The 14866-nt window shown below is 44.9% G+C and overlaps 1 protein-coding gene across 1 annotated transcript; it reads right to left on the bottom strand.

Annotated features, from left to right (window-relative positions):
* Positions 1-1655: 1655 nt before the first annotated feature.
* On the bottom strand, positions 1656-5046 carry KCNA4 (potassium voltage-gated channel subfamily A member 4). The gene has a single exon (XM_032594844.1). It carries the CDS (start codon positions 4280-4282, stop codon positions 2318-2320), a length of 1965 nt encoding a protein of 654 aa, XP_032450735.1. The 5' UTR covers positions 4283-5046; the 3' UTR covers positions 1656-2317.
* Between the last annotated feature and the right edge of the window lie 9820 nt (positions 5047-14866).

The following is a 14866-nucleotide window of genomic DNA, read 5'->3' on the forward strand; positions in this document are numbered from 1 at the left end:
AATCATGGCCTGTGCCAAGGTCCCAAGCTCAGCGGACTGAGCCACCCCGGTGCCCCATAACACAGGGGTTCTAATTCTTCTCTTTCCAGAGGAAGATTAAGCAATGTAGACATAACATCAGGCATTTATATGGAACTAGGCATTTCTGAGTTATCACATGTTATTTGCTTTCCATAACAATTCTGTGAAGTAACGAAAGCCTTTATGTGCCCCTTTTTTTTTTTTTTTTTTACTAATGAGGAAATTGGCGTGTGGAGATTAATGGTGACTTTTTCAAATGAATAGTGACTAACCCAGATAGCCTTACTCCTAGTCTGTTTGTTATATTTTTGCTTCAAATCCAAAATATATTAAAATGACGTCTTTGAAATCTTATTACAAGATTGCATATCCTTGTTTTATCATTCACTATTGTCCACTGGAGATCTTTGGTCAGAACATTCAATCAACTCCCCCGCTTACTGCCTTTCATTCTCCAACAGGTATTCTTGAAAGGTATTTTTCTTTAAGTGGTGGGGATGGGGTGGGGAGAAGGGTGTAGCTTTGCTTTTAAATCTAACATGGATTTATTTTGAATTTCAAATATCATTTAAGATTTATGTTATTATCAAATGATGGCCTGGGATTTAAAAGCTTGAGAAAAGCTATTCTTGATCATTCTTTTCTTCCTTTCTTTTTTTTTAATTCACAGTTGTCAGAGTTCATTACGTGCTACATAGTATATTTTTCCCAAACCTCAGGACAACCATTTTATAAAGAATAGATGTTGAAGAAACATTAGAGAATAAGGCCTCTTATGCATTCTAAATTTGCTACTCTATATCTCATTATGACTTACTAGTGTAAGTCCGATTACTAGCTGTTACCTCACATTCTAGAACATCTTGTCATGATTTAAGTGCAGTTACATGTGTCACAAGTTCCCTTTACAAAACTGATAGCGATGGTGATATTGAAACCAAATGTTTTGACACAATCCTTCTTTGTATCATTTTTAGCAAGTGGAATGCTAAATTCTGAGGTGAATCCCCACCCTGTGCCTTTATGCAGCTGCACAAAGAAATAAACTTAATAAATCTAGCATTTACGTTGCACATTTAATAGAAAGCTCTTAAGCCATAATCACTGTAGCTGCTGGGCATCTTATTTTCTTCAAGAATTCTTTCAGTGCATGCATTAACTTTGGTTAAATTATTCTGCATTTAAAAGGCAGAAGAATAATTAAAATAGTATGGTTTCAGAAGCATCATTGTCACAGTCCAATTTCTAAAAGATTCCGTTGCTAAATTTTACTTCAGAGTCCCTTTGCAGATCAGTTATTTAGATTTTAAAAGAAGGGAACCATGTGCTGTTATCTGCGTGGCCATTAGACTCACACAAAGAAAAGAAGAGAACATAAAATAAGACTAAGAAATCATTCTTCCAATGATTGTCACTGAACTGTTACATTAGTAAACACTCACAGTAGGAAGTCTCTCTCAATCACCATCATATAAAGTAGTGCAAAGGAAAAAAAAATTCCAGTCCTGTTATCTGTGAACAAAACTTGTTACATTTTCTCCGATTTCACTTCTTCCATTATTGTTAGGCATTTGCTGTCATATCTTCCCCCAAATTAATAATAAAATATAATCAATTTCTAAAGGCCCCTGAAGCCTTTTTAAAAGTTAATTTCCAGTTAAAAATAAACTTTAATTAAATCCAAGATAAAACTGTGACCTATATTCTATTAAATAATTCACTTTCCTTTTTTTTTCCCCCTACACAGTAATTCTTACAATTTTTAAAAAACAACTATGGAATCCAAAGACATGAGATGCTATCAGAGCACTGATAAATGACTGCTCAAATTCATTAGTTCTTACATAGTAAATACTTCAAAATGCCAACTCTTCCCATCACTGCACAATTACTAACAATGTTGACAATTTACTTGCACATACACGCACGCAGCACGTGTGCGTGCGCACACACACACACACACACAAACACACATATACCTTCTCTCCACAGAACCACCTTTACTTTTAACATCTTTTCCAGTTAGTGTGCAAAATTCTTGCATTCTAATAAAAAATATAAAGATAAGATTTGCTCCTATTTTAGCCTCCCTCTTCTCCAAGATGTATCATTTATTTGATATGTAATACAAGTTGAGTAACAATTATGTCACGTATAACCATTAAATGGTGTACTACTATATGCATTAGATTCGTTTGCATATTTCATTTTCATAACTCCACTCTCTATGCATAAATATATTTGGAGATACTGGGGCTGGGGGTGGGGGGAGGCAGTGGCAGGTGGAGAGCAAGATTCACACATCAGTCTCCACAGCCTTCGCATTAGAACAGTTGTTTTTATCTGTCTCACTGTCATCCCCCTTTCCCTGACACTTCTCCTCCTTTGCACAGAGAGATTCCTTAACTCCTTCTTCCATCTCTAGATACTCTGACTTGTCTCCCAGGGAAGAAGAAGTAGAGCTCCGGAATTTCTTCAGCAAATTAGAAGGGAGGTATGGGCAACTGACTGCGTTCTGTGTCAGCTGTGTCTGTTCCTCATTCTCAGTCTCTCTGTGGTAGAAATAGTTAAAGTTAGAGACAATCACTGGCACTGGCAAAGCAATGGTTAAGACACCTGCAATGGCACACAGGGACCCCACGATCTTGCCCCCCACAGTGATGGGCTTCATGTCCCCATAGCCCACAGTTGTCATGGTCACCACGGCCCACCAAAACGCATCTGGGATGCTTTGGAAATGGGTGGTAGGTTCATCTGCCTCTGCGAAATACACAGCACTGGAAAACAGGATGACCCCAATGAAGAGGAAGAAGATCAGAAGTCCCAGCTCCCGCATGCTGGCTCTGAGGGTGTGGCCCAGGATCTGCAGGCCTTTGGAATGCCTGGAGAGTTTGAAGATCCGGAATACTCGGACCAGACGGATGATCCTGAGGATAGCGAAGGACATGGCCTGCTGCTGCTGACCGTTGCCACCCCCCTGCTGCTGGGCCAGATCAGTGCCCAGGGTGATGAAGTAAGGCAAAATGGATACAATGTCAATGATGTTCATGATGTTTTTGAAGAAGAGTGCTTGGCTGGGACAAGCAAAGCAGCGAACAACAAACTCGAAGGAAAACCAAACAATACAGACTGTCTCCACGATGAAGAAGGGGTCGTTGAAGATGGTGTGCCCTGAGTTCTCTAGGTGGGGTGCCGAGGTGTCATTCAACAACCCACTGTGCCCGCCTGCACTCAGTGCCATGATGAGATCCCTGTCGTCCCTAAACTCAGGTAAAGTTTCCAGGCAGAAAATGACAATGGAGATTAAGATGACCAGGACAGAGACGATGGCTATGCCCCTTGCTGGACTGGAACTCTCCGGATACTCAAACAGAAGCCAAATCTGCTTTTTAAATTCATTCTCTGGCAAGGCCCTGTCCTCCTCTTCTCTCACAAAGCCCTCATCCTCCCGAAACTTGAGCAGGGCCTCCTCTCCCAACTGATAGAACTTCACCTCCTCAGTGAAGATATCAAAGGGGACATTGACTGGCCTCTTGAGGCGGCCTCCTGATTGGTAATAATATAAGATGGCATCAAAGCTAGGCCTGTTTCTGTCGAAAAAATACTCATTACGCAAAGGGTCAAAGTACTGAGTCCTCTTCTCAGGGTCTCCCAACAAAGTCTCTGGAAACTGGGCCAGAGTCTTCATCTGGGTCTCAAAGCGCAGGCCCGACACATTTATCACCACACGTTCACAACAGTCACTGTAGCGGACTGAACTATAGCCACCGCCGCCCCCGTCATCCTGGGGCAGCAGGTCCGTGTAGGAACATTCATCACCATGGTCATCCTCACTATAGTAAAACCTTCCTTCCTCTTCCTCCTCCTCTTCCTCTTCCTCCTCTTCCTCTTCCTCACTCAGTTCCCTCAGAATCTTCTCCTCAGAGCCACTGGGCATCAGGTCGGAGCAATGAGGAAAGCTGCTCTGGCGGTGGTGGATTCTCCTCTTCTCAGGCCGCTGGCGCCTCCTCCTCCGACTACCCCGGCTGCCCTGAGGGTCATGGGAGGTGCAGGCCCCACGCGACTGGTGGTGGTGGTGGGAGCCCCCTCCAGAACCCCCACTGCCCTCCACAGCAGCTGTGGCAGCTGCCACGGCGGCTGCCGCAGCTGCCCTCGAGTGAGCAAGCCTCTCCCGTTCCCGTGCCCTAGCCTGGGCCGCGTAACCATAAGGCATGTGACTGTTGCACCCTGAGCTCTCCGCACTCACCATTGCAACCTCCATGGTGGTGGTTTTTGGAAATGGCTGGTTCCAGTTGTAGAAGAAGAAGAAGAAGAAAGAAAAATAGGGCAGCTTCTTTTGTCACCAAATGAAGGTAAGTTTGGAACCCTTAAGCAGATTGCTTGGAAGACTAAGGATATTTTCAGTCCAACTTTGCATTTTCTGTTTTTAAATCAGCACGCCCCATGCTCTCTGTTCCCAGGGATTCAACATTGCTCTCCGGAGCTTGGCTGGTCTAGATAAACAACCTAGCACTCTCAGGCCTAAGTCAGAAAATGTTGGGGTCTCCCAAACACCTGTTTCAGGGTGGCTGTTCAAATTTGGAAATACGTCTAGGGTGGTTGGTGATGATGCTGCAAGATTCAAAGGCAGCAAGTGTCTGACAGCCAGCAGTTGTGCCTAGAAAATGGAATATATTTTTCTGCCATGGAAATTGTCCAAAGCTCAGTCCATCAAATTTAAATAAAATGCAAATAAGCCTTTAGTCTTAGCACTTGCCTTCTAGTGATGGCTTGACCCATGTTAACATGTGGCTTGAAGTATGTCCAGCCATTGCTGCTCAAAGCCTATCAGGATGATTCTCCAGGTGTTCCCCTTGGGTTCATCATAGGCTTCCTGGACCCAGGGGCAATGCCAAGCTATTGAAAGAGGCAAAGACCTTGGGAGGTAGAGAAGGTACAAGATGAGGTGTCAGCAGGAGCAAACCCAGCTCTGAGGTCTCCATAGAAATCAAGGAAATGCAGAGCATCCTTCAGCTAAAATCATGCAGAAGAAGCACTTCACCTGAAAAAGGAAGGGAAATAAGCATAGGAGAAAAATAAAAAGAAGAATCAAATCATAAAGAGCAAACAGTGTTTCCTTCCCATACACTTCTTTTTCTTGTCCTCAAGCAAACCATATAAAGCACCAAGGGGCCACAAATTTCCAAGGAGTATGGGGCAGGTTGTTAAATCTCCTCCCTCACTAAACCATCCTTCTTCTCTTCTTTGGTTATTATTTCGGCTCAGTCTATTTTCACGGCAACTCAATTATTTTTCTTCTCTCCACTCTCGACCCACATGGCTCTTCCTTCAGCTCTCCCTTTCACTCATGCCAGGTCTTAATTTTCGCTGTCATTTTCTTCATGTCACAACAATAATGCTGTCACTTTATAGCTGCTTCCATCATTCAGTGATCTCAAGGCAGTTTTTAAAATTTCCACTCATCAAATATTTCTGAATTTAGTGCCTTTCCACCCCTCTCTGTCTTGATTCAGGATTAGAGCAGTTGGAAAAACCAGTTCTCTTTAATCCAGGCTCCATCACTTCCACAAGATTCAATCATCTCATCTATGAAGTGTGGGTCATAATACAACCTCCTCCATCCCACTTTGTAAGGTTTGAATGAGACAATGAATGTTGATAGAATAGCACCGACATAATGAGTATCAATACACACTGGACAGTAACCTAAGCTTTTATCATCTATCTACACACCCCCAGATGTATATGTCCTTATACCATACTGTCTGAATTCGGGGAGGACAGAATGTGAGGACATCCAAAACATTTTGAGACTCATCAATGGCCTGTATTAAGTTGGCACTTCTTGACTCCCTGAAGCATGTCCCTGTTGTTGTTTTTCTGTTCCCCAGACTCCAGAACACTCTCTACCACCCACAGCCTAGGAGCTAATCCCAGTTTCCACTTCTCTGATAATCATCTTCTCTCCTTGCTGCTTCCTCCGTGTTCACCTCAATGCTTCCTCCTACACTCTTCTCAAGAGACTATTTCCTTATGTTTTAAATCCCAGTTTGTGTGGACTTCATTTTCAGCCTGTCATACTTCCCCCCATAATTTCATCCATGATCTCCCATCTCCCAACTCCCTCTGCCTCTCCCTGACTCTCTCTGCCCACCTTTATCTCCAACGTGCCCACTTGCTGATCATGTCTTCCATGCAGCCCCAATCTGGCTCCACTGTCACTTGGTAATCCTGGCCTTTCTTCTCAGTTGGCTCTCTCTAGGTCAGGCTAATTCATTTCCTCAGCCAAGACCTGTAAAAACTGCCCCAATCTCCTGTCTCCTATGCTTTTGCATTCACTGTGTCCAACAGGACTTCCAAGAATGCAGACAGTAGCCCAGAGACTTGGGGAGGATAATGCCAGTCAGAATCCAGGGCAACTACCAGGTTCTGTTACTGGAAGCACTTGGGAAGCAAGAGAAATGGCTTTCTGGAGCTATGAACAGGATTCAGCTCCTGACCACCTGCTGCTTCTTGCTGAATCCTGTCAGGCTAGAAGCCTAAACCTACCAGAGTTTTATGAAGTGACAAAGCAGAGAAGGGGCAAACAGAGGGCTTCCCAATCATCTCACACTCTCCTAGGGCAAAAAGTGAGCTTTATTGGGACACATAAAACCCAGAAAATACACTTCTGAAGGTATCTCAAATGACAAGCCCCTTCCTTTGCCTGACTCCTAACATCATCAAATACTCTGAAATGTTTACCCTCAGAAGGTCTCCAAATCTCTACTTACAAAACTACCCTGGGGTTACATTTATTCTGGAAGGTCAGGCCACCACCTTTTAAAGACTTTCACAGGCCGAAGAGCCTGAGAGTTTGCTCAGTTTCTTTCCCAACTCCCTCAAAGCCGTTACAATACACTATTTAAATAAAACCCCAATAGAACCAAAGTGCCTGTATATTTGTGTACTATGCACACCCCTCTCCCAACTAATTGACTCCCAGAAGGTCATGAATTAGTAGGTCTTCTGATATCCCATCAATTCTGCAGGAGATAGAGACCTGCCTTCATCTGGCTCTACACTATTTATTTTATTTATTTATTTATTTATTTATTTATTTATTTATTTATTTTTGTTTGTTTGTTTGTTTTCTTCCTCCCCCACCTTACAAAAAGCAAATTACCTCCCTTTTAATTGGCTACCAGTTACCTCACTATCCCTAACCTAGAAGAAGATGATGATGATGATGAAAAAGAAGAAGAGGAGGGTGAGGAGGGAACAGGAGGGAGAAGGAAAAGAATAAGAAAAAAAGAAAAAGAATAAAAAAAAAAAAGGAAAAAAAAAAACCTTCCACACAGCAAAACTCATTTAAAAATCTCTCTTCCTTTCCAAGGTATTCCTGTTTCGGAGAATCTATTCAATCCGACTCCCAGGAGCCTTGATGGGGGAGACCTTTGCAGGGAAATTTCCTTTTCTCTTTAACACCATTAAACTAATAGGATTTAGCAGACTACCTATTCCCGAATCCCTGTGCCCCCCCAAACAACAGCCAAGCATGCCTCCCCTCCTCCTCTCACCCCCCAACAAGGAGGCTGTTTTCCTCTCTCAGTGCTAATTCCTGCAACTGGCTTAGGGTGGTACCTGAACCTATCAGAGAGAGAGAGAGAGAGAGAGAGAGAGAGAGAGAGAGAGATTGAATCAAAAACCCAACACCGTGAGAAATATACACTTCAACGCACGCCATTTATACAGTCCCTATGTGCTGCTGAAATGCTCGGAAAAGGCACGCAAATCCAAATGCTGGGGGAGACAGCAATTCAAACCCGTTCGCCAGCTGTTCCCAAAGAAACAGAACCGGTGAGTCTGGGATGAGGCAAAAGGATGCTAAATCTAAACCCCACCTCGTTGGGAAACGACATGTTTAATCGCGCCCTCCCCTCCAGACCTAGGTTCCCGCTCGGGCACATTAAGCAGGGCGCACGCACCCCATCCCCGGGGTTAGGAAAATAACAACTGTTGGCCCCCCGGAGCGCCGCGCTGCATCTGCACCTCCCTTCTTCCACCTCCTGGTTTATTTTTAACCGCCTTCCATTCATGTCCTTCTGCCACATCCCCCAATATTATTTATCCCTCAAATGTCCACTGTTTCTTAACAGCCAAAAGAGAAGAGTGGAGGTAAGAGAAGAGAGGTATCATACTCACCGTTCCCAGGCGGAGTGAAAAATAAATATAAAGAAAACCCCCGCTCGGTTTGTCTTTCCCCCTCAAGCTGCAACAGCTGGAGGAGGGGAAGAATGTTCTTAGGGGTAGAAGGAATCACTCCGGTGTGGCAGGTGGAAGCTGCAAAATATCCACGGAACAAGTTCTGTTGCCTGGGGGCACAGAGTCCTCGCTGCTGGAGCCCAGGGTGGGGATCAGGGCTGCCCCGAGGAAGACCCCAACACTTCTGGTTCCTCTGGAGTTCAGCACAGGTGGGCACGATTGGGAAAGGAAGTCAAGGTTCCCCAGAAAAAGAAAATCCTAGACAGCAGCGATCACTTGTTAAGCCCAAATTCCTCCTCCAATATCCATCCCTCTCCCTCTCTCGCTGGCTGCAGAAGCAGCACACGCCTCCCCTGGCCGGGAACGCGCGCCGGCCGGGGGCGGGGCCAGGGCCGTGCCGAGGGTGTGGCGTGCAGGCGGTCGCCTGGGGCACCTCCCCGCGCCGCGGGGCGGGCGCAGTCACGACGCCTGCACCGCCCGCCCCCAAGCTCGGACCCCGACGCCGAGGCTTCGGGGAGCAACAGGGAGCGGTTCCGGGAGCCCCTGGCCGCCTCCCCCAAAGGCGAAGCCCTAGTTTCCGAGGGAGAGGTGTCCTCGCTGGAGCTGATATCGGGGTCCCCACGGCAGAGCAGGAGCCCAAGACGGAGGTTGGGAGGGGAGACCTCGACGGGAGGTCCAGGCTTGCCTACCGGGTGCTTCTGCGCGGCTTCTCTCCCTGACCCGCTTTCTCTACAGCTCAGCGCACACACGCACCCGCATAACGGGTTTGTGGGTTTGTGGGGTTGGGAGCCCGGGTGCATCTCCAGCTAGGCCGCTAATCGGGAGCCCCCCAGTCGCGTATGCACGCGCTGATTCCCCTTGGTCTCCCCCTCCATTGCACGCTTGTCTGCCTCGACTGGCGGCGGCGGTGGGGGTGGGGGGTCGGGCCTCAGGGCGCAGAGGAGGCCGACTTTAAAAGTGTGCTTGACCCGGGTGAGGGGTGGATTGCAGAAATTGGAATCAGGCCCAGGTTAAGAGTTGCGCACCAGAGGCACGAGTCCAAGTGGAAGAGACTCAGAGGGCTCCCGGCCCGGGGGCGGAGGCCCCTGGAAAGAGTGCAGGAGCCCTCGGCGAACCTGTTGCAAAAAGAACACAACTCGGCCAGAGGTTTGGCTCCAGGGAGATCTTTATGGTAGAGGTCGGAGTTCTACACCACCTACCTTCATTGAACAGCAAAAAACAAACGTAGTACCCCGCGGGACAAGCCAGAGCGCCCACAGCCGCGTCCTCGCCCTCGCGGGGGCATGGACTCCTAGGTTGCTTATTAGGTATCAGGCATATGAAATGCCCCAAGACAAGGATGTAAAATTGTAATTCCCATACATCCACTCAAAGTAAGGTTAGCGGTGGAAGTGCGAATTTTTACACACACATAACCACCCAGTCTCCAGGCACCTTTCCAGCTCCCTCTGATGGACCAGACAAACACTAGGACGCACACCAGGACTGCTGGAGTAAATCCGACCTTGGGCGGGTCACTTGGCGCTGAGGCGGCCACTGTCGGCCTCAGCTGGCAGCTTTGTTCGATGGCCCTATTGGGCCTCCTCCTTTTGTGGTGCTCGATTAATTATTAAGAGAAATATTCCCGAGCTGAATTATAGATATGCTCTGCTCTCACCTAACTGCTGTTGGCTCAGCGAAGGACACCTGGAGGACTTCTTTTCGTTGTCTGATTTTTTTTTAATCTTTTAAAATAATAAAATAATAAAAATAAAATAGCTAAAAAATTCACATTATAATCAGTGAAAAGAAAGAAAGAAAGAAAAGGAAAGGACAGAAGAAAGAGGAAGGATGGAAGGAAGGAAGGAAGGAAGGAAGGAAGGAAGGAAGGAAGGGGGGACAGAGAGAAAGAACTGATGTGCATGGTGGTTTTCCTAACATCTTCTAGCTAGTACACCTTGAATTTTTGTCCTGAATAAATTTACCTGTGATCTTCTGGCCTCAACCAGGGGAGGAGGAACTGAGAGAAAGGTACCTCCACACTGGCTCAAGTGAGGTTTCATTAAGGCAAGTAGGGAGGGTGGATTGCCTCAAAAGTAAAAGTGATCACGTGCTCTGGCCTGAACCCTCCCTCTGTACCTCTATAATGTGATGTAGACGCTGTACAGTTTCACACATACCAAGAGCAGATATTTGAGCTTATTGCTGTCTCATGAGAAACATGTTTCTTGGGATGGTAGAAAGCAGGACTGAGAACACAAGATCTTGGGACTGGTTTCCCAAAAGCGATTTGTGAGACCTATCCAGAGCAACTGTGGAATGCTTTCAGAGAGATGAAAACAGAGAGCGATATGAAGTACAAAAGATGACAGCTATATTGAAGTTTGGGTATTTTAATTGGATCATGTTAAAACTTTATGAATTATGTCTCCGTGTGCCCTTTTTTGTTTGTTCCTTTCATGGCCCAGAGAATTTTAAGATTTAAAAATGTCTGAGGACTTTATGAATACTTTGTACTTCTTAGGTATCGGGAATCTGAATTACTAAAGCACCACAGTGAGAACACAGCTGACGGAAAACCACTCTCACCAAGACAGTCATTCAGGTCATACAAGGAGGACTTATTGAGGACTCGATCGAGGCAAGTAACACTCATCGAGTACCCACCTAATACCTGGCTCTGTGTAAGTTCTTTGCATGCATATTGTCTAATTTTATCTGCATAAGGAAACACGTTATATGGTAGGTACTATTTTATTTACATTTTACGGAGAAGGAATTGAGGTTTACAATGGTTAACAAACTTGCCTAAAAGTTATATAGCTAACTATGTAACAGAACTGGGCCTTTAACATCAGACTCAGCAAGCAGGATGGACCCCGTGCTAGTGATGTAACACCATGTGTTCTGTGCCCATTTGTCCTCACAAAGGAATGGCTGTTTCAGATACATAGATTATGAAACAAGGGGGTATGTGCTATGATGAAGGTTTGAGAGTGGTGTTCCGGGGATACAAAGAATAGAGTAGCATCTAATTGGGGGAAGCAAGGAAAGATTGACCAGGAAAGGGGAAATGTGTCTGAACAATGGCGAGAATAAAGTTTATGCAGGCATGTGTCATCAGGGTGAACCAAGAGCAACTAGGATATGGGGCGCCTGGGTGTCTCAGCTGGTTAAGCTTCGGACTTTGGCCCAGGTCATGATCTTGCAGTTTGTAAGTTCAAGCCCCGTGTTGGGCTCTGTGCTGACAGCAGAGCCTGGAGCCTGCTTCAGATTCTGTATCTCCCTCTCTCTCTCTGTTCCTCCTCTGTTCATGCTCAGTCTCTCTCTCTCTCTCTCTCTCTCTCTCTCTCTCTCTCTCAAGAATAAATAAACATTAAAAAATTAAAAAAAAAAAAAGAGTAACTAGAATCTGATTGATAGGTGGGGTCCAACTGGGAAGAACATTCTGCTCCCCAGCCTTCACCCATCTCTCTCTCTCTCTCTCTCTCTCTCTCTCTCTCTCTCTCTCTCACACACACACACACACACACACACACACACACACACACACACCTCTTTGCCCTTTCTTTATAAAGCAAATGAGAAACCTTCCATTTCTCTCCCTGAAATTCTCTTAAAGAGTCCCAGAAATTCACATACACAGTAGCAGAAAGATTTTTTGCTTGTGACCAACAAAATCTACCTTGTCTCAGTCCCCGAAATCTATTTTCCTTGGAGAGGAAAAACTCATTTTCTAACCTTTCTTAGTCATTGACTAGTCAACATTCTTTAAGCTCCCCATCTCCAAATACACCTTTTACCACAAATAATTTCTCCCTGGCTTTGAATTCTCTCAGTGGTGGTACATATGTTCCAGACCACACTATGAAGTCTTTGTTTATATAGAAAGGGGCAAAGGGCATTAGATCTTCCTTTGTACAAAGCAGATAGGAGGCCCTGAGGGATACAAACTAAGTCCATTATAAATGTTTTTGTTCTCTTTGGGGACTGTGATCCCCAGTGAATTGCAATGTTCTATTTACTTCTCTCTCTCCCTAAGAAGCCTTCAACCCTTCCCTGAAAATAGGCACTGTATCCCAAGCAACCAGTGCAAAATACCTGACCCAGAGTAGGCACTGGATAAGAATGTAACAAAATGAATGAATAATGGAAGAGGCTGGCTTTCGTTTGCCAAAAACGTTCAGCGCATGTGTTGGGAGAAAAAAAAAAGAAGATGGGTTTTTGCCTGCTTACTCCCAGCCTCTCAACTATCTGACTTTTAAAATTCTGAAGGATGTGAAAATAAAGTCCTAGGAAAGTTGATCTCATGCTTCCCATTCCCAAATTTATGGATGTGGATGTTCTGTTCTGCCCATATAATTCCTTATAAAATGTAGATCACTCAGCCAGTTTTTCCTTATATATGGATTTTCAATGACTGTCCATTACCATTCCCCATTCCTGATTCCATCTTATCCATATCAGTACTGGTGAGGTCTTAAGATGTAAGAAAAGCATATTTACTTTTTTTGACAGTGAGGAAACATCATCCCTGCAGAGGAAGACTGACTACTTTCTTCCTGACTTTATGATCACAACATTGCCCCAGGCACAATGGGCAGCAGGATATCCTGCACCTGCCTGGGGAGGACGCCTGTGGTCTAGAAGGTGCAAGATGAGTCAACATACTTAGGTGGTAGGGGTCTGTCTGGTAGAAGTCACACAAGGGGCAGAGAGAAGCAGTAACGTAAATGAAGCTAGAAAGAAAAGTCCTAAGGCAGAAGGAGCCCCAAGGCAAAGGCTAACTGGACAAGAATGGCACTTGTGAGGATAAGCAAAGATAAGCAGACCACACTATGGTTTAGGAAAGGAAAGTGAGGGTGGACGTGGATATGCCATGCTCAAGAGTTGGAACTAGGGGCTATGACAAAATACTGCATAAAAGGATTCACAACCCTTCTTTTATCTCTACATGCAGGACAGATGGGGTTTATATGCATAGTGCATTGCCCTAGGCAAACTTAGATCAGCAGTGGCAGCATCTACTAAATAGACTGAGTTACAAGCATTTCTGGTCTTCCTGGCTGCAATGGTATCCCTTTCTCTCCATCTATGAATGCATCTCGGAGGCCAAGTGAGTGAAATTGAGTTGGCATAGTCTAAATTATCTCTGAATAGTTCTCTAAATGCAAATCCATCAAAAATGTCCTTTAATTGAAGCAAAGCACCCCACCTTGAACAGTGATACACTGATGTGGGGTGACATCCCCTCTGTCAGATCTACTCTTCCACAGTGAAGTACAGTCTTCCTTTTAGCTCTTTGTTCTGCTTTCCTTATACCTAAGTGGAAAATAGGGCAATTGTGGAGACTCACAATTAAACTTAGGTGCAAAATAAAAATCACCCACAACCTTGTCTTGGCACCAATCAGGAGCAAACCTGGGGCAGAGGTGAATCAAGTGAGGTTTAGTTATAGAATGGTGTTATTTCCTATAGATACTACCACCACCATGCCTTTTGTAGTAACTTCTATTAGTTTACATCAAGGAACTTTTCCATATACCTACATATAGGCCTTTTCATAAAAATAAGAGGTCATGGCATACTTCCTGCCAAAACTATGTTCCAAACCCCCAGAATCCCTTTTAAATTCAGTCAATAACCATGGATGGCTTTTTATTCCTTGCTACCAGAGAATCTATAATGAAACAGAAGTTGTAACTGAGGACAGCACATCCTGCCTTTTAGAGAATAAGCAGCAGAGTGTCAGACCCTGGGGAGGAATCTGGGAACTACATTTACAAATCAGGACACCTGGGGATAGCAATCATCATCGCCTTTTATGTAAATGTGAGTGGAATTCAGATTGTAGAACTGTGAACATTTCTCTCTGCCCAGGGCTATCTTCTTAACCCCTAGAAGAGTCCCCTACTATCCATTCCCTAGCCCTTTGGGGGAGCATGTGCTAGACAAGAGCTTTCTGACAATTAACCAAATCAGAAGGAGAGGTATTCAGGGTGATGGCATCTTGGAAGAGGTGTGTAAACATTCTTATGATGCAGAACAGAGGCCTATTATGAGCTTTGGTGATGCCTGTTCTAGGGAGTGAATGGTGTTGATCAAAATCAAACTGGGGGAGTAGGGGAAGGAGTCAACTCTTACAGCAGAATCTAGCCTTTCCTATTTTAAGAGGCAGAGAGAGAGAAAGTGCACAAGAGGTGGGAGGGAAGGGGGGGGAGAGAGAGAGAGAGAGAGAGAGAGAGAGAGAGAGAGAGAGATCCTAAGCAGGCTCCGTACTGTCAGTGCAGAGCCCAACGCAGGGCTCAATCTCATGACTATGAGATCATGACCTGAGCCTAAACCAAGAGTAGGACACTTAACCCACTGAGCCACCCGGGCACCCCTCCAGCACACTAATTCTAACAGCATCTTGCCAGATTGTTTTTAAAGTCTTGGGAAATCTTTGGTACTCTTACTTTTACAGGACCTTTCTGGCATTGTATCTAGCATATTTAAAATGCTTACACATTCCATATTAAAGGTTATGTCAACTATTTTACAATTGAGTTGCAACTGACTAGTAGACAGTATTATACTGACATTTCACAGTATTTTTCCCACTGTATTTCAGAGCTAATCA

The sequence above is a fragment of the Lynx canadensis genome, chromosome D1 (assembly GCF_007474595.2).
Source record: "Lynx canadensis isolate LIC74 chromosome D1, mLynCan4.pri.v2, whole genome shotgun sequence".
NCBI lineage: Eukaryota > Metazoa > Chordata > Mammalia > Carnivora > Felidae > Lynx > Lynx canadensis.